Source organism: Staurois parvus, unplaced genomic scaffold (assembly GCF_062004578.1).
Source record: "Staurois parvus isolate SC_StPar_1 unplaced genomic scaffold, SC_StPar_1.0 ptg000449l, whole genome shotgun sequence".
Classification (NCBI taxonomy): domain Eukaryota; kingdom Metazoa; phylum Chordata; class Amphibia; order Anura; family Ranidae; genus Staurois; species Staurois parvus.
This window is the reverse complement of record NW_028318245.1, coordinates 387,616-409,069: the sequence shown is the minus strand read 5'-3', so window position 1 is coordinate 409,069 and position 21,454 is coordinate 387,616. Positions and strand designations below refer to the sequence as shown.

Genomic DNA, 21,454 nt, shown 5'->3' with positions numbered 1-21,454 from the left:
TTCATCCTAAACCCCAAAGATTTATAAATAGGAACAAGAGATTACATAGAAGAACGTCCTCTCATAGAATTACGTTTTTTTTTTGCCGAATCCCATCTACCTGATCAGACTGTTTAGATCTGTGGTTTTCCTTGGGACGATCCTGAGAATACAGAGGACCTCTCTCCTCCACAGACTGCTGATCCCCCCTCACCAACGTCTCTTCTTCTTCTTTTTTGATGTCTTTCCGTTCTTCATTCTAAATTTCAGAGATGATCAAATAACATCTGGAAACACTGCAGCCAATAATAGGAGACTATATAGAAGAATGTCCTCTCATAGAACTGTTTTTTGAGTTCTTTTTGCCCGGTCCCTTCTACCTGATCATTCTCTGAATGGTTCCAATCTTCTTGTGTATAGTTCTGGGAATACAGAGGACAACCCTCCTCCATAGACTGCTGATCTCCACTCACCAACGTCTCTTCTTCTTCCTCTTTATACTCAACTCTGATGTCTTTCAGATCTTCACCCTAAACCGCAAAGATGACAGAATCCATTTAGAAAAAAGAAGCAAAATGTTACATAGAAGAATACAATCTCATAGCTTAAAACTATTTTTGAGCTCTATTTCCTCCGTTCTATCTACCCGATGATGATGGTGGTGGTGGATGGTGTGACCTTCCTGTGCGAAATCCTGGGAATACAGAGGACGGGGACATCTCTCTGGTGGGTTCCCATTACTGGATCCATCTACCTGATGATGGTGAGGGATGGTGTGACCTTCCTGTGTGGGATCCCGGGAATACAGAGGATGGGGACATCTCTCTGGTGGGTTCCCATTACTGGATCCATCTACCTGATGATGGTGAGGGATGGTGTGACCTTACTGTGTGGATTCCCAGGAATACAGAGGACGGGGACATCTCTCTGGTGGATTCCCATTACTGGATCCATCTACCTGATGATGGTGAGGGAGGGTGTGACCTTCCTGTTTGGAATCCCAAAAATACAGAGGATGTGGACATCTTTCTGGTGGGTTCCCATTACTGGATCCATCTACCGGATGATGGTGAGGGATGGTGTGACCTTCCTGTGTTGAATCCCAGGAATACAGAGGATGGGGACATCTCTCTGGTGGGTTCCCATTACTGGATCCATCTACCTGATAATGGTGAGGGATGGTGTGACCTTCCTGTTTGGAATCCCAAAACTAGAGAGGACGGGGATATCTCTCTGGTTGGTTCCCATTACTGGATCCATCTACCTGATGATGGTGAGGGATGGAGTGACGTTCCTGTGTGGAATCCCGGGAATACAGAGGACCACCCTCCTCCATAGACTGCTGATCTCCACTCACCAACGTCTCTTCTTCTTCCTCTTTAATGTCTTCCTGTTTTTCACCCTAAACCCCCAAAATGATAGAATACATTTTCAAAAAGGGAACAAGAGATACTAAGAAGATTATCATATCCTACTTCATAATTTTTTACCTCTCCCTGTCCCCCAGTTCAACCTACCTGATGATGGTGGGGGATGGTGTGACCTTCCTGTGTGGAATCCTGGGAATACAGAGGACGGGGACATCTCTCTGGTGGGTTCCCATGACTGGATCCATCTGTAGGAAACACACACACTGACTGAATCCATTGTTTCTATGTGTTTATCAGATGATTGAGGATCTAGGTCGGGTGTCGGCAACCCGCGGCTCCGGAGCCGCATGCGGCTCTTTTTCACCTTTCCTGCGGCTCCGGAGCACACTGCCCACCAGGTGACAGGCAATAGGGTCGGCAAGCCGCGGCTCTTTTAATGCAGATCTTCTGTGTGCCGGGCGCCCGCTGGCAAACATTGGCTGTCAGGATGTAGGCGGGGCAGCCCGGATGTAGGTGGGGCAGCGTGACGAACTCCTCTCCTCTCACAGTCCGCCCTGAAGACCAGAACGGCGCGGGAACCCAGCGAGAGGAACGCGCGGAGCAAAGATAAGTGAATTCACACAATATGGGGAATGAATTACTATGGGGAATGAATTACTATAGGGGGGATGAATTACTATAGGGGGGATGAATTACTATATGGGGGATGAATTACTATATGGGGGATGAATTACTATATGGGGGATGTATTTTCAGTTTTAAAAATGTTTCTCTCAAAATAAATTTCAATCGTGGTTTTGGCGAGATTTGGCTCAGTCGAAAAAAAAGGTTGCCCACCACTGACCTAAGGCTATGATTGTGATTATGACGATACACTGTGGCCCTGATTAACCCTTTGCTTACTGGGCCCTTAAACCCCCTTCATGACCAGAGCGTTTTTTGCAATATATGCAGTGTCGGATTTGTTTTAAATGTTGCAATGGTTTTGCGGCTCCCAGTCTTTTTTTCCCTCTCGGAAACGGGTCCAAGTGGCTCTTTATGTCTTAAAGGTTGCAGACCCCTGATCTAGGTGGACCCTCCGTACTGCTCTCTCCTTTCCAATAAAGTCTCCTCTTACCCGGTGATGTGAGGGGCGGCTGATTGTCCATCATGACGTCCTTGTAGAGGTCCTTGTGTCCTTCTAAATACTCCCACTCCTCCATGGAGAAATGGACAGTGAGATCCCGACACCTTATAGGAACCTGACACACACAATGATACAGTCACCATCCAGACACATCCCTTGTCTGTTACTGGAGAATGTCCCAGAATTCCCGGCACCGCTCACCTCTCCTGTCAGCAGCTCCATCATCTTCTGGGTGACTTCTAGAACCTTCTGCATGTTGTGTCTCTCAGGTTTTAGGGAGTCACATGAAGGCACTGTGATGGGTGATGTCTGCTGAAGATGTCTTCTGGGTGGTAAAGGCTCCCCAGATATTTTGTTCACTACTTTATAATCCTGTTTAAGGAGAGAAAGAAACAGCTAGCATGGCAGACTTCCCAGAATCCTCCTTACCTCTCCGGTCAGGTCTGTGTTTTATTAATAGAGATGAGAGTGATGTCATGTGACCTCCCAGAATCCACCTCACCTTTCCGGTCAGGTCTGTTTTATTAATAGAGATCAGAGTGATGTCATGTGACCTCCCAGAATCCTCCTTACCTCTCCGGTCAGGTCTGTGTTTTATTAATAGAGATGAGTGAGGTCATGTGACCTCCCAGAATCCTCCTCACCTCTCCGGTCAGGTCTGTGTTTTAATAATAGAGATGAGAGTGACGTCATGTGACCTCCCAGAAAACTCCTCACCTCTCCGGTCAGGTCTGTGTGTTATTAATGAAGATAGAAGTAATGTCATGTGACCTCCCAGAATCCTCCTCACCTCTCTGGTCAGGTCTGTTTTATTAATAGAAATGAGAGTGATGTCATGTGACCTCCCAGAATTCTCCTCACCTCTCCAGTCAGGTCTGTGTTTTATTAATAAAGATGAGAATGATGTCATGTGACCTCCCAGAATCCTCCTCACCTCTCCGGTCAGTAGGTAGATGATTTCCAGGGTGAAGTCTAGTATCCTTTCAGTCATGTGACCTTGGTCTTTACCCATCCTTATTAATGTGGTCATATGATTTATTCAGGACGCTCCTCTCTGTAGATGGACAATAAAGTGAGAAATATCTGGCCTGTACCGGGAGGAATCATGTCTGCAGAGAGTTCCTCCGTAGAGTTTGGATATCTCAGACGGCTTCTTATACTGTATCATGGAACTGATTCAGCAATGTAGCTGTAAAGAAGAGATTACCTTTAACATGCAACTGTAGTCCAAACTCTTTATTTCAGGATCAGAGAAGGATTTGATCTTGTGTCGAAGTTTCTTCTGACTTTAGTGGTCAGTAATATAGTACAGAACACATCTGATGTAGTATATGGGGCATCACATCTTCATATTTGATACCAACAAGGAATCCTAAGCGCTCACTCCCAATTCCTATGTATGATAGTAAGGTCTACAAATGATTCCCGGCGACTGTTTGGGGCACTTGGAGTAATGAGTTTACTCTACATCTTCTGAGAACGATTAGAAGTTACACTTCGAGGGAGACTGTGGGTGAGGTCAAAAAGAGGGAAAAGTGGGAATGGCTTCATGGTGTTTGGTTTAGAGTTTTGCATCTCTTCTTTGCTTTATAACATTTTAGATGGAATAGGGCCTGGGGGGCAAACAGAAAAAAGGGGAATAAAGTGAGCCCAAGCTTTGTAATTGGATCCAATAATAACCCCATTGGCACCGGTACCCCCAACATTGGTATCAATGACTTACGCTCCTAACAGCAGCTAGAGCTGAACACATCCAGCTCTGCTAACCATATTTAGGATGTATCCGGTCTATAAACCAGAGGCTCTGGATGGACGGTTGGATAAATGGCTCTATATTTAGGACGTATCTGGTCTATAAACCAGAGGCTCAGGATGGACGGTTGGATAAATGGTTCTGTATTTAGGATGTATCCGGTCTATAAACCAGAGGCTCTGGATGGACGGTTGGATAAATGGTTCTATATTTAGGACGTATCTGGTCTATAAACCAGAAGCTCTGGATGGACGGTTGGATAAATGGTTCTATATTTAGGACGTATCCGGTCTATAAACCAGAGGTTCTGGATGGACGGTTGGATAAATGGTTCTATATTTAGGACGTATCCGGTCTATAAACCAGAGGCTCTGGATGGACGGTTGGATAAATGGTTCTGTATTTAGGATGTATCCGGTCTATAAACCAGAGGCTCTGGATGGACGGTTGGATAATTGGTTCTGTATTTAGGATGTATCCGGTCTATAAACCAGAGGCTCTGGATGGACAGTTGGATAAATGGTTCTGTATTTAGGACGTATCCGGTCTATAAACCAGAGGCTCTGGATGGACGGTTGGATAAATGGTTCTGTATTTAGGATGTATCCGGTCTATAAACCAGAGGCTCTGGATGGACGGTTGGATAATTGGTTCTGTATTTAGGATGTATCCGGTCTATAAACCAGAGGCTCTGGATGGACAGTTGGATAAATGGTTCTGTATTTAGGATGTATCCGGTCTATAAACCAGAGGCTCTGGATGGACGGTTGGATAAATGGTTCTATATTTAGGATGTATCCGGTCTATAAACCAGAGGCTCTGGATGGACGGTTGGATAAATGGTTCTATATTTAGGACGTATCCGGTCTATAAACCAGAGGCTCTGGATGGGCGGTTGGATAATTGGTTCTATATTTAGGATGTATCCGGTCTATAAACCAGAGGCTCTGGATGGACGGTTGGATAAATGGCTCTATATTTAGGACGTATCCGATCTATAAACCAGAGGCTCTGGATGGACGGTTGGATAAATGGTTCTATATTTAGGATGTATCCGGTCTATAAACCAGAGGCTCTGGATGGACGGTTGGATAAATGGCTCTATATTTAGGATGTATCCGCTCTATAAATCAAAAAACACGTCCCAGTGACTAAGAAGGAAGAGGACGGACATGACGATGGAGGAAGGGGACAGACATGACGGACGGTTACTGGATATAAATATAAAATCAGATCTTATTACCTCCTCTGCTGCCACTTCCAGCAATGTCTCCTCTCTACTTCCTCCCAACTCACCTCTCTCCCGCAACTTCCTGTTTGTATGGTACATCACTTCCTGGTTCTGCGTTCCATTGGAAATGTGTAGATCACTTCCTGGTTGGAACGGTCAACAATGCAGCATATGTTATTTTGCCGTACTTTGACAGCTGCTTCTTGGTGCATTCAGTTTTGCTACACGAGGTAAAATCTAAGCCGTGTAAAAATGTCACAGAAAGAATTTGTGTTTATAAATTCTTAAATAAGTGAAATTAGAGCGGAACATTTTGTTAAAAAAGAGTATATTCTCTAAGCCGGGATTGTCCAGCCTGCAGACCACATGCAGGCCAAGGAACGTCTGGAGGGGTCCGTACACGTAGAGCAGCCGCCACACCCGGCATGGACAAGGCAGCCCATATGGAAGAAAAATATATTTGAAATGCTACAATTTTGGCTATATTTAATGTATTTCAATAAATATATATCTGCCTAGTTTGTATGGAATTTGTGGCCGTTTTCAAAGACGACATTTTGAAAAGGCATGTGGGGTGAGTGTGGAGTGTATGACAGTGATCTGTATGTACAGGAGAGGAGTGTGGGGGTATGATAGTGATCGGTATGTACAGGAGAGGAGTGTGGGGGTATGATAGTGATTGGTATGTACAGGAGAGGGTGTGGGGGGTATGATAGTGATCGGTATGTACAGGAGAGGAGTGTGGAGGGTATGACAGTGATCGGTATGTACAGGAGAGGAGTGTGGGGGTATGACAGTGATCGGTATGTACAGGAGAGGAGTGTGGAGGGTATGACAGTGATTGGTATGTACAGGAGAGGAGTGTGGAGGGTATGACAGTGATCGGTATGTACAGGAGAGGAGTGTGGGGGTATGACAGTGATCGGTATGTACAGGAGAGGAGTGTAGGGGTATGATAGTGATCGGTATGTACAGGAGAGGAGTGTGGGGGGTATGATAGTGATCGGTATGTACAGGAGAGGAGTGTGGAGGGTATGACAGTGATTGGTATGTACAGGAGAGGAGTGTGGAGGGTATGACAGTGATCAGTATGTACAGGAGAGGAGTGTGGAGGGTATGACAGTGATCGGTATGTACAGGAGAGGAGTGTGGAGGATATGACAGTGAACGGTATGTACAGGAGAGGAGTGTGGAGGTATGACAGTGATTGGTATGTACAGGTGAGGAAAGTGGGGGGTATGACAGTGATCGGTATGTACAGGAGAGGAGTGTGACAGTGATCGGTATGCACAGGAGAGGAGTGTGAAGGTATGACAGTGATCGGTATGTACAGGAGATAAGTGTGGAGGTATGACAGTGATCGGTATGTACAGGAGAGGAGTGTGGGGGGTATGACAGTGATCGGTATGTACAGCAGAGGAGTGTGGAGGGTATGACAGTGATCGGTATATACAGGACAGGAGTGTGGAGGATATGACAGTGATCTGTATGTACAGGAGAGGAGTGTGGAGGATATGACAGTGATCGGTATGTACAGGAGATAAGTGTGGAGGTATGACAGTGATCGGTATGTACAGGAGAGGAGTGTGGGGGGTATGACAGTGATCGGTATGTACAGCAGAGGAGTGTGGAGGGTATGACAGTGATCGGTATATACAGGACAGGAGTGTGGAGGATATGACAGTGATCTGTATGTACAGGAGAGGAGTGTGGAGGATATGACAGTGATCGGTATGTACAGGAGAGGAGTGTGGAGAGTGTGACAGTGATCGGTATGTACAGGAGAGGAGTGTGGGGGGTACAGGGGCGGGCTGACAACTCATGGGGCCCCCGGGCAATAGGGGATCATGGGGCCCCTGTGTTCTTGCCCAAACTCAAAAAAGCCTATGAAAAAGGTATCAGGGGCATCTCATGGGGCCCCCTACTGACCCCGGGCCCTCGGGCAGTGCCCGAGTTTCCAAATGGTCAGTCCGCCCCTGGGGGGGTATGACAGTGATCGGTATGCACAAGAGAGGAGTGTGTGGGGTATGACAGTGATCGGTATGTACAGGAGAGGAGTGTGGAGGTATGACAGTGATCAGTATGTACAGGAGAGGAGTGTGAAGTTATGACAGTGATCGGTATGTACAGGAGAGAAGTGTGGAGGTATGACAGTGATCGGTATGCACAGGAGAGGAGTGTGAAGGTATGACAGTGATCGGTATGTACAGGAGATAAGTGTGGAGGTATGACAGTGATCGGTATGTACAGGAGAGGAGTGTGGGGGGTATGACAGTGATCGGTATGTACAGGAGAGGAGTGTGGAGGGTATGACAGTGATCGGTATATACAGGACAGGAGTGTGGAGGATATGACAGTGATCTGTATGTACAGGAGAGGAGTGTGGAGGTATGACAGTGATCGGTATGTACAGGAGAGGAGTGTGGGGGGTATGACAGTGATCGGTATGTACAGGAGAGGAGTGTGGAGGGTATGACAGTGATCGGTATGTACAGGAGAGGAGTGGGGGGGGGTATGACAGTGATCGGTATGTACAGGAGAGGAGTGTGTGGGGTATGACAGTGATCGGTATGTACAGGAGAGGAGTGTGGGGGGTATGACAGTGATCGGTATGTGCAGGAGAGGAGTGTGGGGGGTATGACAGTGATCGGGATGTACAGGAGAGGAGTGTGGAGGGTATGACAGTGGACAGTATGTACAGGAGAGGAGTGTGGAGAGTGTGACAATGATCGGTATGTACAGGAGAGGAGTGTGGAGAGTGTGACAGTGATCGGTATGTACAGGAGAGGAGTGTGGAGGTATGACAGTGATCGGTATGTACAGGAGAGGAGTGTGGAGGGTGTGACAGTGGACAGTATGTACAGGAGAGGAGTGTGCTGAAAAGATTGAGAAAGGCCACCCAAGAACATAAACTGCCACAATTGAGGAACTGGACCTTCTGGACTCTCCATCTCAATAATAAATCCCCGATGGATGACTCTCCATGAACGGAGCACATTCCAATCACCGATCTAACAATCACGGTTTAAAAAGGAAAAAATGGACTTGGACCAGAATATTGTAAAGTGTAGACCTTTCATGTTTATTTAACAAAATGTTTACAAAATTTGAACGGCTAACACACAATACCACGAAGCTAGACTGTCAACCAAATCTGGTATAAGTAATAAATATATCAAAACGATTAATAAATAAACATTGGATGGACGAACGAGTAGCGATGATGTACAACATCCAATAGCAGCCTATACAAAGAGTTGTCTATGTCTTCCCCTATTTGGCCATGCATTTTGTGTGTGAATGTGGGACCACAACCGCACTGTTTGTTTAGAGCAGGGGTCTCCAATCCATGGCCCTCCAGCTGTTGAAGTACTAAAAGTCCTACCATGCCTCTGGGACTCTTGCCTGTGGCTGTCAGAGTCCTGCAAGGCCTCATGGGACTTGCAGTTCCTCAACACCTGGAGGGCCATAGTTTGTGGAGACCCCTGATTTCGACCATGGGTGCTCAACCTGCGGGCCTCCAGCTGTTTCAGAGCTACAAGACCCATCATGCCTCTGCCTCTGTGAGTCTTGCCTGTGGCTGTCAAGAGTCTTGCAAGGCCTCATGGGGCTTACAGTTCCTCAACACCTGGAGGGCCATAGTTTGTGGAGACCCCTGATTTAGACCATGGGTGCTCAACCTGCGGGCCTTCAGCTGTTTCAGAACTACAAGACCCATCATGCCTCTGAGAGTCTGTTCTGTGCCTGTCAGAGTCTTGCAAGGCCTCATGGGACTTGCAGTTCCTCAACAACTGCAGGGCCACAGTTTTGAGATCCCTGGTTTAGAGGATCATATTATTATATCATAGTCCCTTTAGAACTATCACATCACACCTCAAAAGCTTCCAAAATGTTCACCATAAAGCTAATATGCCCATCCACCTCTCTCCCCCGGAGAAATATGAGGCTTGTGGGGTTACATTCATTCCTTGGTATAGTCATAGATTTTGAGTTCCCGGATTTGCATACCTATGGTTATCAGTCGATTGGGCCAAGTGTCCTTTGTAGATTCCACTGGTGAGATCTGCTTTCTACAGTCCCTGGCTCTCTTACCACCCAACATTGAGGTGCCCTCAATAGAAATTACATCAAGGAGAGTAAAAGCCTACGGATATCAGTCCATTGGGCCGAATTTCCTTCGTAGATTCCACCGGTGAGATCTGCTTTCTACAGTCTTTGGCTCTCCTAACACCCAACATTGAGGTACCCTCAATATAAATTACATCAGGGAGAGTAGGAGCCTACGGTTATCAGTCCATTGGGCCAAGTGTCCTTTGTAGGTTCCACCGGTGAGATCTGCTTTCTACAGTCTTTGGCTCTCTTAACACCCAACATTGAGGTGCCCTCAATAGAAAATACATCAGGGAGAGTAGGAGCCTACGGTTATCAGTCCATTGGGCCAAGTGTTCTTTGTAGGTTCCACCGGTGAGATCTGCTTTCTACAGTCCTTGGCTCTCTTACCACCCAACATTGAGGTATTCTCAATAGAAACTACATCAGGGAGAGTAGGAGCCTCTGGTAATTGACTGATTACGAGAGGCTCCTACTCTCCCTGATATAATTTCTATGGAGGACACATCAATGCTGGGTGGTAAGAGAGCCAAGGACTGTAGAAAGCAGATCTCACCGGTGGAACCTACGAAGGACACTTGACCCAATGGACTGATAACCGTAGGCTCCTACTCTCCCTGATATAATTTCTATTGAGGACACCTCAATGTTGGGTGGTAAGAGAGCCAAGGACTGTAGAAAGCAGATCTCACTGGTGGAATCTACGGAGGACACTTGGCCCAATGGACTGATAACTGTAGGCTCCTACTCTCCCTGATATAATTTCTATGGAGGACACCTCAATGTTGGGTGGTAAGAGAGCCAAGGACTGTAGAAAGCAGATCTCACCAGTGGAACCTACAAAGGACACTTGGCCCAATGGACTGATAACCGTAGGCTCCTACTCACCCTGATGTAATTTCTATTGAGCACACCTCAATGTTGGGTGGTAAGAGAGCCAAGGACTGTAGAAAGCAGATCTCACCGGTGGAACCTACAAAGGACACTTGGCCCAATGGACTAATAACCGTAGGCTCCTACTCTCCCTGATGCAATTTCTATTGAGGACACCTCATTGTTGGGTGGTAAGAGAGCCAAGGACTGTAGAAAGCAGATCACACCGGTGGAACCTACGAAGGACACTTGGACCAATGGACCGATTACCAAAATATAACTTTTGCCAAGATTGAATGTAGATCCATGCATTTATTTTCCAGTTCCTCCTTTTCCTCCATTTGTCACAGGCATCAGCATCTGAACTTTCTTTGTTGTCCAATTTGTTTTCCTTTAAAGCACTCCGAGCATGAAGAAACGGTCCTCCGAATTGTGAAAACAAGGTCTCCTATGCGAATGAAACACTTCCCAAGCATGAAAAAGGATGCTCACCCATAAAAATCCCGTGGTGTATTAGAAGTTTTATTTTCTCAGTGGAAAAAGGATGCTCACCTGTAGTAATCCCGGGTTGTAGTAGAGGTTTTACTCAACAAAACATTTCACGCAAACTGAGCATGAATAGGGATGCTCACTTCTATAAATTTCCTGGGATGTAAGAAGGCCTCATTTAAGAACAAAACATTTTCTACCCTCGGAACGGGAATGAGGACTACAGACAAGCTTCATTTTTGGATCAAACCTATCTTCAGACCAAATTCAGAGTGCGACTGAAATCTAAACCTTTAGAGACGAACAGCCACAGCCCATCCCCGGGCTGTTGTGAAAAATGACTTGTCCACCAAAAAAAAATTCAAACATCCCAGTGCTCAGATAGTAGTACATCCAATAGTGCTGCCATAATGCTCAGACTGGGAAATCTTCGACAAACTGCAAAAAACACACAGGTGGGCACAACCGCCTAGAGCATTACAACCATAAATGTTTATTAGGTTGAAAAAACACTTGCTCACTTACAAGTATAATAAGTAACAGGCATTGGAAATAACTAATCCAGCCATTAGTCAATGGCGTCTGACCATGTACGACCCAGTTGGAAGACTAACAAGTTTCAGGGAACGTGCCCCCTTCTTCAGGGCTGACCATGTACGACCCAGTTGGAAGGCTAACAAATTTCGGGGAATGTGGCCCCTTCTTCAGGGATGACCATATATGACCCAGTTGGAAGGCTAATGTGTTTCGGGGAACATGTCCCCTTCTTCGTAGATGACCATATACAACCCCAGTTGGAAGGCTAACAAGTTTCTGGGAACGTGCCCACTTGTTCAGGGCTGACCATGTATGACCCAGTTGGAAAGCTAATGTGTTTTGGGGAATGTGTCCCCTTCTTCAGAGATGACAGTGTACAACCCAGTTGGATGGCTAACACGTTTCAGGGAATGTGCCTCCCTCTTCAGAGCTGACCACGAATGACCCAGGTGGAAGGCTAACACATTTCAGGGAATGTGCCCCCTTCTTCAGAGATAACCATGTACGACCCAGATGGAAGGCAAATGCATTTCAGGGAATGTGCCTCCTTCTTCTAAGCTGACCATGTTGAACCCAGTTGGAAGGCTAACATGTTCGGGGGGAACGTGCCCCCTTCTTTGCAGCTTGCCATGTACGATCCAGTTGGAAGGCTAACATGTTTCGGGGAACGTGTCCCCTTCTTCGGAGATGACCATATACGACCCCAGTTGGAAGGCTAACATGTTTCGGAAACGTGCCCCCTTCTTCAGGGATGACCATGTACGACCCAGTGGGAAGGCTAACACATTTCAGGGAATGTGCCCCCTTCTTCGGAGATAACCATGTACGACCCAGTTGGAAGGCTAACACGTTTCAGGGAATGTGCCTCCTTCTTCTAAGCTGACCATGTACGACCCAGTTGGAAGGCTAACATGTTCGGGGAATGTGCCCCCTTCTTTGGAGCTTGCCATGTACGATCCAGTTGGAAGGCTAACATGTTTCAGGGAACATGCCCCCTTCTTCAGGGATGACCATGTACGACCCAGTTGGAAGGCGAATGCGTTTCATGGAATGTGCCTCCTTCTTCTGAGCTGACCGTGTACGACCCAGTTGGAAGGCTAACATGTTTCGGGGAACTTGCCCCCCTCTTCAGGGCTGACCATGTACGACCCAGTTGAAGGCTAACATTTTTCGGGGAACGTGTCCCCTTCTTCAGAGATGACCATGTACGACCCAGTGGGAAGGCTAACATGTTTCGGGGAACGTGCCCCCTTCTTCGGAGATGACCATGTACGACCCACTTAGAAGGCTAACACGTTTCAGGAAATGTGCCTCCCTCTTCAGAGCTGACCATGAATGACCCAGTTGGAAAGCTAACACATTTTAGAGAATGTGCCCCCTTTTTCGCAGCTGGCCAAGTACGACCCAGTTGGAAGGCTAATGTGTTTTGAGGAACATACCCCCTTCTTCGGAGCTGACCATGTACGACCCAGATGGAAGGCTGACATGTTTCGGGGGAACGTGCTCCCTTCTTTGAAGCTGGCCATGTACAACCCAGTTGTAAGGCTAACATGTTTCGGGGAACGTGTCCCCTTCTTTTAAGCTGCCCATGTACAAACCAGTTGGAAGGCTAACGTGTTTTGAGGAACGTACCCCCTTCTTTGGAGCTGACCATGTACGACCCAGTCGGAAGGCTAATGTGTTTTGGGGAACAAGCGCCCTTCTAGAAGGGGCACATGGTTGGACGCCATCGATTTATGGCTGGAGCTATTTGAAATGCCTGTTCCTTGTTATGCATGTGAGTATGCAATTGTTTTCTTGGATCCAATAACCATTTATGGTGGTAATGCACCAGTCATTTGCACCCTCCTTGGTGTTTCTGCAGTTCTGTGAAAAATAATACATTTAGCAGTGGTATCACTAGCAGCTTCCTGCTTAGGGTGGTTGTTAAGAAGCCAGCAACCTGGGCATTCAACTTTCAGATGGGTATCAATGGCTAACCCTGGTACATTCGGCTCATCACTAATGAGGACGCTTACCAGTGTGACTTCTCTGGTGTATAACAAGCCCCGCTCTTTGAATGAAACTTTTCCCACACTCCGAACATGAATAAGGACGTTCACCCGTGTGACGTCTCTGGTGCTCAACAAGGTTTACTTTGTGAATGAAACATTTCCCACACACTGAACACGAATAAGGGCGCTCACCCGTGTGACTTCTTTGGTGTGTGAGAAGTGTCTTTTTCAGAATAAAACGTTTCCCACACACTGAGCACGGATAAGGACGCTCGCCCGTATGACTTCTCTGGTGATTAATAAGATCTCCCTTCACAGTGAAGGAATTCCCGCACTCTGAACATGAAAATGGACGCTCACCCGTGTGACTTCTCAGGTGTTTGGTAAGATTTCCTTTTTGGCTAAAACATTTCCCACACTCTGAACACGGGAAAGGACGCTCGCCTGTGTGAATTCTCTGGTGTGCTACAAGACCTCCTTTGTGAAGGAAACATTTCCCACACTCGGAACATGAATAAGGAAGGTCGCCAGTGTGATTTTTCTGGTGTAGAAAGAGGCTTCCTTTATCAGTGAAACTCTTCCCGCACATTAAACATGAATATGGACGCTCACCTGTGTGTTTTCTCTCATGTAACAGGAGGTTTCCTTTCTGAGCAAAACGCTTCCCGCACATGGAACATGAAAAAGGACGCTCACCCGTGTGACTTCTCTCGTGTCTATCAAGACCAGTTTTCTGAGTAAAACTTTTCCCACACTCTGAACATGAAAAAGGACGCTCGCCCGTGTGATGTTTCTGGTGTCTAAGCAGGTTGCTTTTCAAAGCGAAACACTTCCCGCACACGGAACACGAAAATGGGCGCTCACCTGTGTGACTTCTCTCGTGCCCATGAAGATTTTTTTTATCTGTGAAACATTTCCCGCACTCTCCACATGTGAAAGGACGCTCACCCTTGTGACGTCTCTGGTGTCTAACAAGGTATCTTTTCTCAGTGAAACATTTCCCACACTCTGAACATGAGAAAGGACTCTCAATCTTGTGACTCTTCTGGTGTCTAATGAGATATCTCTTCTCAGTGAAACTTCTATTGCACTGTGAGCATGAGAAAGGACTTTCACTCTTGTGACTTCTCTGGTGTGTTAGGAGGTCTTTCTTTTTAGTGAAACAGTTTCCACACACTGAGCATGACAATGAACGCCCTCCTGCGTGGACTCCTTCGTGCCTTATGGATTTCTTTGAATTAGGTGGATCCTTTGATCTACTCTTACTTTGAGGTTTTGGATGTATTTCTGAAGAACCAGTAAGTGATTTATCGGAGGATTCCTCAGGATTGGAGACATCTGTTGAGGCATCTATGTGGTGAGGTCTGTGATGCCTGCTATCAGTGATGGGATCTACTTCTGGAGAAGGCTGTGTGAGGTCATTATGTTCTGTATTATTATCTGGAGGTAAAGTAAGTCCCTCAGAGGTACCCCTGTTCCGGGCACAACGTTCATCTACTGGAAAGAATTTTATAAAATCATGTTATAGATATGTTTCTTTTCCAACATTTAGGAGTCATACAGTATGTGTTGGCAACTCATGTCCAGGAAACATGGTGAAGAACAGAGATGGACCTTTCATATGGTGTCCAGTATCTCCTCCTCATTTGTTGGGAACATGACGTTATATTGAGGAATAGAGATGGACCTTTCATATGGTGTACAATATATCCTCCTCATTTGTTGGGAACGTGACGTTATATTGAGGAATGGAGATGGACCTTTCATATGGTGTCCAGTATCTCCTCCTCATTTGTTGGGAACATGACGGTATATTGAGGAATGGAGATGGACCTTTCATATGGTGTCCAGTATATCCTCCTCATTTGTTGGGAACGTGACGTTATATTGAGGAATGGAGATGGACCTTTCATATGGTGTACAGTATCTCCTCCTCATTTGTTGGGAACATGACACTATATTGAGGAATGGAGATGGACCTTTCATATGGTGTCCAGTATCTCCTCCTCATTTGTTGGGAACGTGACGTTATATTGAGGAATGGAGATGGACCTTTCATATGGTGTCCAGTATCTCCTCCTCATTTGTTGGGAACATGACGTTATATTGAGGAATGGAGATGGACCTTTCATATGGTGTCCAGTATCTCCTCATTTGTTAGGAACATGACGTTATATTGGGGAATGGAGATGGACCTTTCATATGGTGTCCAGTATCTCCTCCTCATTTGGTGGGAACATGACGTTCTAGAATGAAGATGGACCTTTCATATGGTGTCCAGTATCTCCTCCTCATTCGTTGGGAACATGACGTTATATTGAGGAATGGAGATGGACCTTTCATTAGGTGTCTAGTATCTCCTCCTCATTTCTTGATAACATGACCTTATATTGAGGAATGGAGATGGACCAGTATCTCCTCCTCATTTGTTGGGAACGTGACGTTATATTGAGGAATGGAGATGGACCTTTTATATGGTGTCCAGTATCTCCTCATTTGTTGGGAACATGACGGTATATTGAGTAATGGAGATGGACATTTTATATGGTGTCCAGTATCTCCTCCTCATTTGTTGGGAACATGACGTTAAATTGAGGAATGGAGATGGACCTTTCATATAATGTCCAGTATCTCCTCATTTGTTGGGAACATGACGTTATATTGAGGAATGGAGATTGACCTTTCATATGGTGTCCAATATCTCCTCCTCATTTGTTGGGAACATGACGTTATATTGAGGAATGGAGATGGACCTTTCATATGGTGTCCAGTATCTCCTCCTCATTTGTTGGGAACATGACGTTATATTGAGGAATGGAGATGGACCTTTCATATGGTGTCCAGTATCTCCTCCTCATTTGTTGGGAACATGACGTTATATTGGGGAATGGAGATGGACCTTTCATATGGTGTCCAGTATCTCCTCCTCATTTGGTGGGAACATGACGTTCTAGAATGAAGATGGACCTTTCATATGGTGTCCAGTATCTCCTCATTTGTTGGGAACATGACGTTATATTGAGGAATGGAGGTGGACCTTTCATTAGGTGTCCAGTATCTCCTCCTCATTTCTTGATAACATGACCTTATATTAAGGAATGAAGATGGACCTTTCATATGGTGTACAGTATCTCCTCCTCATTTGTTGGGAACGTGACGTTATATTGAGGAATGGAGATGGACCTTTTATATGGTGTCCAGTATCTCTTCCTCATTTGGTGGGAACATGATGTTCTAGAATGAAGATTAGGTGTCCAGTATCTCCTCCTCATTTCTTGATAACATGACGTTATATTGAGGAATGGAGATGGATCTTTCATATGGTGTCCAGTATCTCCTCTTCATTTGTTGGGAACATGACGTTCTATTGAGGAATGGAGATGGACCTTTCATATGGTGTACAGTATCTCCTCCTCATTTGTTGATAACATGACGTTATATTGAGGAATGGAGATGGACCTTTCATATGGTGTCCAGTATCTCCTCCTCATTTGTGGGGAACATGATGTTATATTGAGGAATGGAGATGGACCTTTTACAGTGGGGATCAAAAGTTTGGGCACCCCAGCTAAAAATTTGTATTAATGTGCATAAAGAAGCCAAGGAAAGATGGAAAAATCTCCAAAAGGCATCAAATTACAGATTAGACATTCTTATAATATGTCAACAAAAGTTAGATTTTATTTCCATCATTTACACTTTCAAAATAACAGAAAACAAAAAAATGGCGTCTGCAAAAGTTTGGGCACCCTGCAGAGTTAATATCTTGCACTGCCCCCTTTGGCAAGTATCACAGCTTGTAAACGCTTTTTGTAGCCAGCCAAGAGTCTTTCAATCCTTGTTTGAGGTATCTTTGCCCATTCTTCCTTACAAAAGTCTTCCAGTTCTTTGAGATTTCTGGGCTGTCTGCTCTTTTAAGGTCTATCCATAGATTTTCATTTATGTTGAGGTCAGGAGATTGTGAAGGCCATGGCAAAACCTTCAGTTTATGCCTCTTGATGTAATCCCCCGTGGATTTTGAGGTGCGTTTAGGATCATTATCCATTTGTAGAAGCCATCCTCTCTTTAACTTCAGCTTTTTCACAGATGGCATCAAGTTACCATCCAAAATTTGCTGAAATTTTACTGAATCCATTTTTCCTTCTACTCGTGAGATGTTCCCTGTGCCACTGGCTGCAACACAACCCCAAAGCATGATTGATCCAACCCCATGCTTAACAGTTGGACAGAGGTTCTTTTCATTAAATTCTGTGCCCCTTCTTCTCCAAACGTACCTTTGCTCATTCCGGCCAAAAAGTTCAATTTTAACCTCATCGGTCCACAGAACTTGTTTCCAAAATGCATCAGGCTTGTCTATATGTTCATTTGCAAAGTTCAAACGATGATTTTTGTGGTGAGGACGTAGAAGAGGTTTTCTTCTGATGACTCTTCCATGAAGACCATATTTGTACAAGTATCTCTTTATAGTGGAATAGTGTACCACAACTCCAGTGTCTGCCAGATCTTTCTGGAGGGATCGTGCAGTCAAACGTGGGTTTTGAATTGTTTTTCTCACAATCCTGTGAGCTGTTCTGTCTGATATTTTTCTTGGTCTTCCAGATCTTGCTTTAACTTCCACTGTTCCTGGTGACTGCCATTTCTTAATTACATTCCGAACAGAGGATATTGACATCTGAAAATGCTTTGCTATCTTCTTATAGCCTTCTCCAGCTTTGTGAGCGTCAAGTATTTTCAGTTTCAGTTTTCTAGACAACTGCTTAGAAGAACGCATGGTGCTGATTGTTGGGGCAAGGTCAGATGAGTCTGGGCATTTAAAACCTTTGAGATTGACATCACCTGGTCTTCCCAGACGATGATTGAGAACAATCCATGACACTGGCAGGTCTCAGCTTGGCAAAGGGGGCAGTGCATGCTATAAATTCTGCAGGGTGCCCAAACTTTTGCAGATGGCATTTTTTTGTTTTCTGTTATTTTGAAAGTGTAAATGATGGAAATAAAATCTAACTTTTGTTGACATATTATAAGAATGTCTAATCTGTAATTTGATGTCTTTTGGAGATTTTTCCATCTTTCCTTGGCTTGTTTATGCACATTAATACAAATTCATAGCTGGGGTGCCCAAACTTTCGATCCCCACTGTATATGGTGTCCAGTATCTCCTCATTTGTTGGGAACATGACATTATATTGAGGAATGGAGATGGACCTTTCATATGGTGTCCAGTATCTCCTCATTTGTTGGGAACATGACGTTATATTGAGGAATGGAGATGGATCTTTCATATGGTGTCCAGTATATCCAGTTCTTTTGTTTGAAACAATGTTATACTAAAGAATGGAGATGGAGCTTTGTATTTTATATGAAAAACTGGACCAGGTTTTATACTGGTTTTCGGCTTTTCTTTGGATTAACAGATTTTTTTTTAGGAGAGTAGGTTAACACAATGTTCTCTTTCTCTCCGTGTAATCATATAAAAATATATTTTTCTACTCATGATAGAAGAAAAAACTGTGAACTGTTTCTGCATTAACTGCTCATTACTTACTTGTACCCATATGTAGAGAAGACTCCTCTGATTTACTTTTCTTTTTCTTCTCAGCCTTCTCCATAGACTTCGGAGTTCCACTCACCGACGTCTCTTCTCTTTCCTCTTTAATGCTTTTTTGTTTCTTACCCTAACTCCCGACAATGATAGAATACATTTCCAAAAAGCAACAAGAGATTACATAAAAGAATGTCATCTCATACTTTAGAATAATTTGTGAGCCCCCGTCGCCCAATCCAACCTACCTGATGATGGTGAGGGATGGTGTGACCTTCCTGTGTGAAATGCCGGGAATACAGAGGACGGGGACATCTCTCTGGTGGGTTCCCATGACTGGATCCATCTACCTGATGATGGTGAGGGATGGTGTGACCTTCCTGTGTGGAATCCCAGGAATACAGAGGACGGGGACATCTCTCTGGTGGGTTCCCATGACTGGATCCATCTGTAGGTTACACACACACTGACTGAATCCATTGTTTCTATGTGTTTATCAGATGATGGGGGATCTAGGTGGAGCCTCCGTACTGCTCTCTCCTTTCCAATAAAGTCTCCTCTTACCCGGTGATGTGAGGGGCGGCTGATTGTCCATCATGACGTCCTTGTAGAGGTCCTTGTGTCCTTCTAAATACTCCCACTCCTCCATGGAGAAATAGACAGTGACATCCTGACACCTTATAGGAACCTGACACACACAATGATACAGTCACCATCCAGACACATCCCTTGTCTGTTACTGGAGAATGTCCCAGAATTCCCGGCACCGCTCACCTCTCCTGTTAGCAGATCAATGATTCTCTTAGTAACTTCTAAAATCTTCTTGGCACTGGTTCCCTCTGCTGTCAGGCAGTGAGGTGGAGGCCCTGTGATGAGTGATGTTCCATGAAGACCACTGTTGGGTGTTATTGGTTCACCAGATGTCTTCTTCACTACTTTACAATCCTGAGAAAGAAAAAGTAACAATTATTGCTATACACTTCCCAGAATCCTCCTCACCTCTCCGGTCAGGTCTGTATTTTATTCATAAAGATAAGAGTGATGTCATGTGACCTCCCAGAATCCTCCTCACCTCTCCGGTCAGCAGGCAGATGATCTCCAGGGTAAGGTCTAATATCCTCTCTGTCATGTGACTTTGGTCTTTATCCATCCTCATTGATGTGGTCATGGGATCTACTCAGCACTCTCCTTTTTGTAGATAAATAATACATTGAGAATTATCTGAAGCATAAGTCGTCATAATGTTCACTATTTTTAATAGTTCCAGCATTAACTAATAAATCTGAACTTCCAGCTCTGGTTCTATATTTAGGATGTATCTGGTCTATAAACCAGAGGCTCTGGATGGACTGTTGGATAAATGGCTCTATATTTAGGACGTATCCGGTCTATAAACCAGAGGTTCTGGATGGACGGTTGGATAAATGGTTCTATATTTAGGACGTATCCGGTCTATAAACCAGAGGCTCTGGATGGACGGTTGGATAAATGGTTCTATATTTAGGACGCATCCGGTCTATAAACCAGAGGCTCTGGATGGATGGTTGGATAAATGGTTCTATATTTAGGACGTATCCGGTCTATAAACCAGAGGCTCTGGATGGACGGTTGGATAAATGGCTCTATATTTAGGACGTATCCGGTCTATAAACCAGAGGCTCTGGATGGACGGTTGGATAAATGGTTCTACATTTAGGACGTATCCGGTCTATAAACCAGAGGCTCCGGATGGACGGTTGGATAAATGGTTCCGTATTTAGGATGTATCCGGTCTATAAACCAGAGGCTCTGGATGGACGGTTGGATAAATGGTTCTATATTTAGGACGTATCCGGTCCATAAACCAGAGGCTCTGGATGGACAGTTGGATCAATGGTTCTATATTTAGGATGTATCCGGTCTATTAGAATATAAATGTTAATATATATATATACAAACACACAAATACTCTTTATATATATAAAATATCCTATTACCTCCTCTGCTGCCAGTTCCAGCAATGTCTCCTCTCTACTTCCTCCCGACTCGCCTCTCACCCGGAACTTCCTATTTATACTCTGACATCACTTCCTGTCTCTGCGTTCCACTGACGCTACGTAACACTACGTATTGTTGAGAATATAACATTTGTTGCCTATTTTGTTGTCTTTTTTTTTTTTCAGTTTTTGTTATCATTATTACACCCAAGGTAAAGTCAGATTTAAAATATAAAGAAAGTATTTAATTATTAAGAATTGTGTTTTGCAAAATGAAAGAATAAAAAACGTGAACGGAAGCTGAATATCAAGCGTAACCATTTCAGTGACGGTATTTTGCCCCCCCCCGACAAATACTCGGTGATGTGACACTCTACCCAAATCAGTTTTATATATAGGTAGCACTTTCTTATAACCACTATTGGATATTTAAAAAACGATACAGCACGAACGCTCCGCCCCCAATCCTGAAAT

The 21,454-nt window shown here is 44.8% G+C and overlaps 2 protein-coding genes across 2 annotated transcripts; both read right to left on the bottom strand.

The window, feature by feature from the left end:
* Positions 1–3,682: 3,682 nt before the first annotated feature.
* LOC149453199 (uncharacterized) lies at positions 3,683–9,930 on the bottom strand. The gene is made up of 2 exons (XM_089688537.1): positions 5,472–9,930; positions 3,683–4,088 (listed from the first exon to the last, which is right to left on the bottom strand). Exon 1 carries the CDS (start codon positions 8,455–8,457, stop codon positions 7,537–7,539), a length of 921 nt encoding a protein of 306 aa, XP_089544663.1. The 5' UTR covers positions 8,458–9,930; the 3' UTR covers positions 3,683–4,088; positions 5,472–7,536.
* A 432-nt stretch (positions 9,931–10,362) lies between these two features.
* Positions 10,363–21,026, bottom strand: LOC149453198 (uncharacterized). The gene is made up of 7 exons (XM_089688608.1): positions 20,981–21,026; positions 20,077–20,192; positions 19,779–19,949; positions 19,543–19,692; positions 19,253–19,447; positions 19,008–19,137; positions 10,363–14,959 (listed from the first exon to the last, which is right to left on the bottom strand). The coding sequence occupies exons 2-7, from the start codon at positions 20,170–20,172 to the stop codon at positions 13,470–13,472; spliced, it is 2,232 nt and encodes a 743-aa protein (XP_089544734.1). The 5' UTR covers positions 20,173–20,192; positions 20,981–21,026; the 3' UTR covers positions 10,363–13,469.
* Positions 21,027–21,454: the final 428 nt, after the last annotated feature.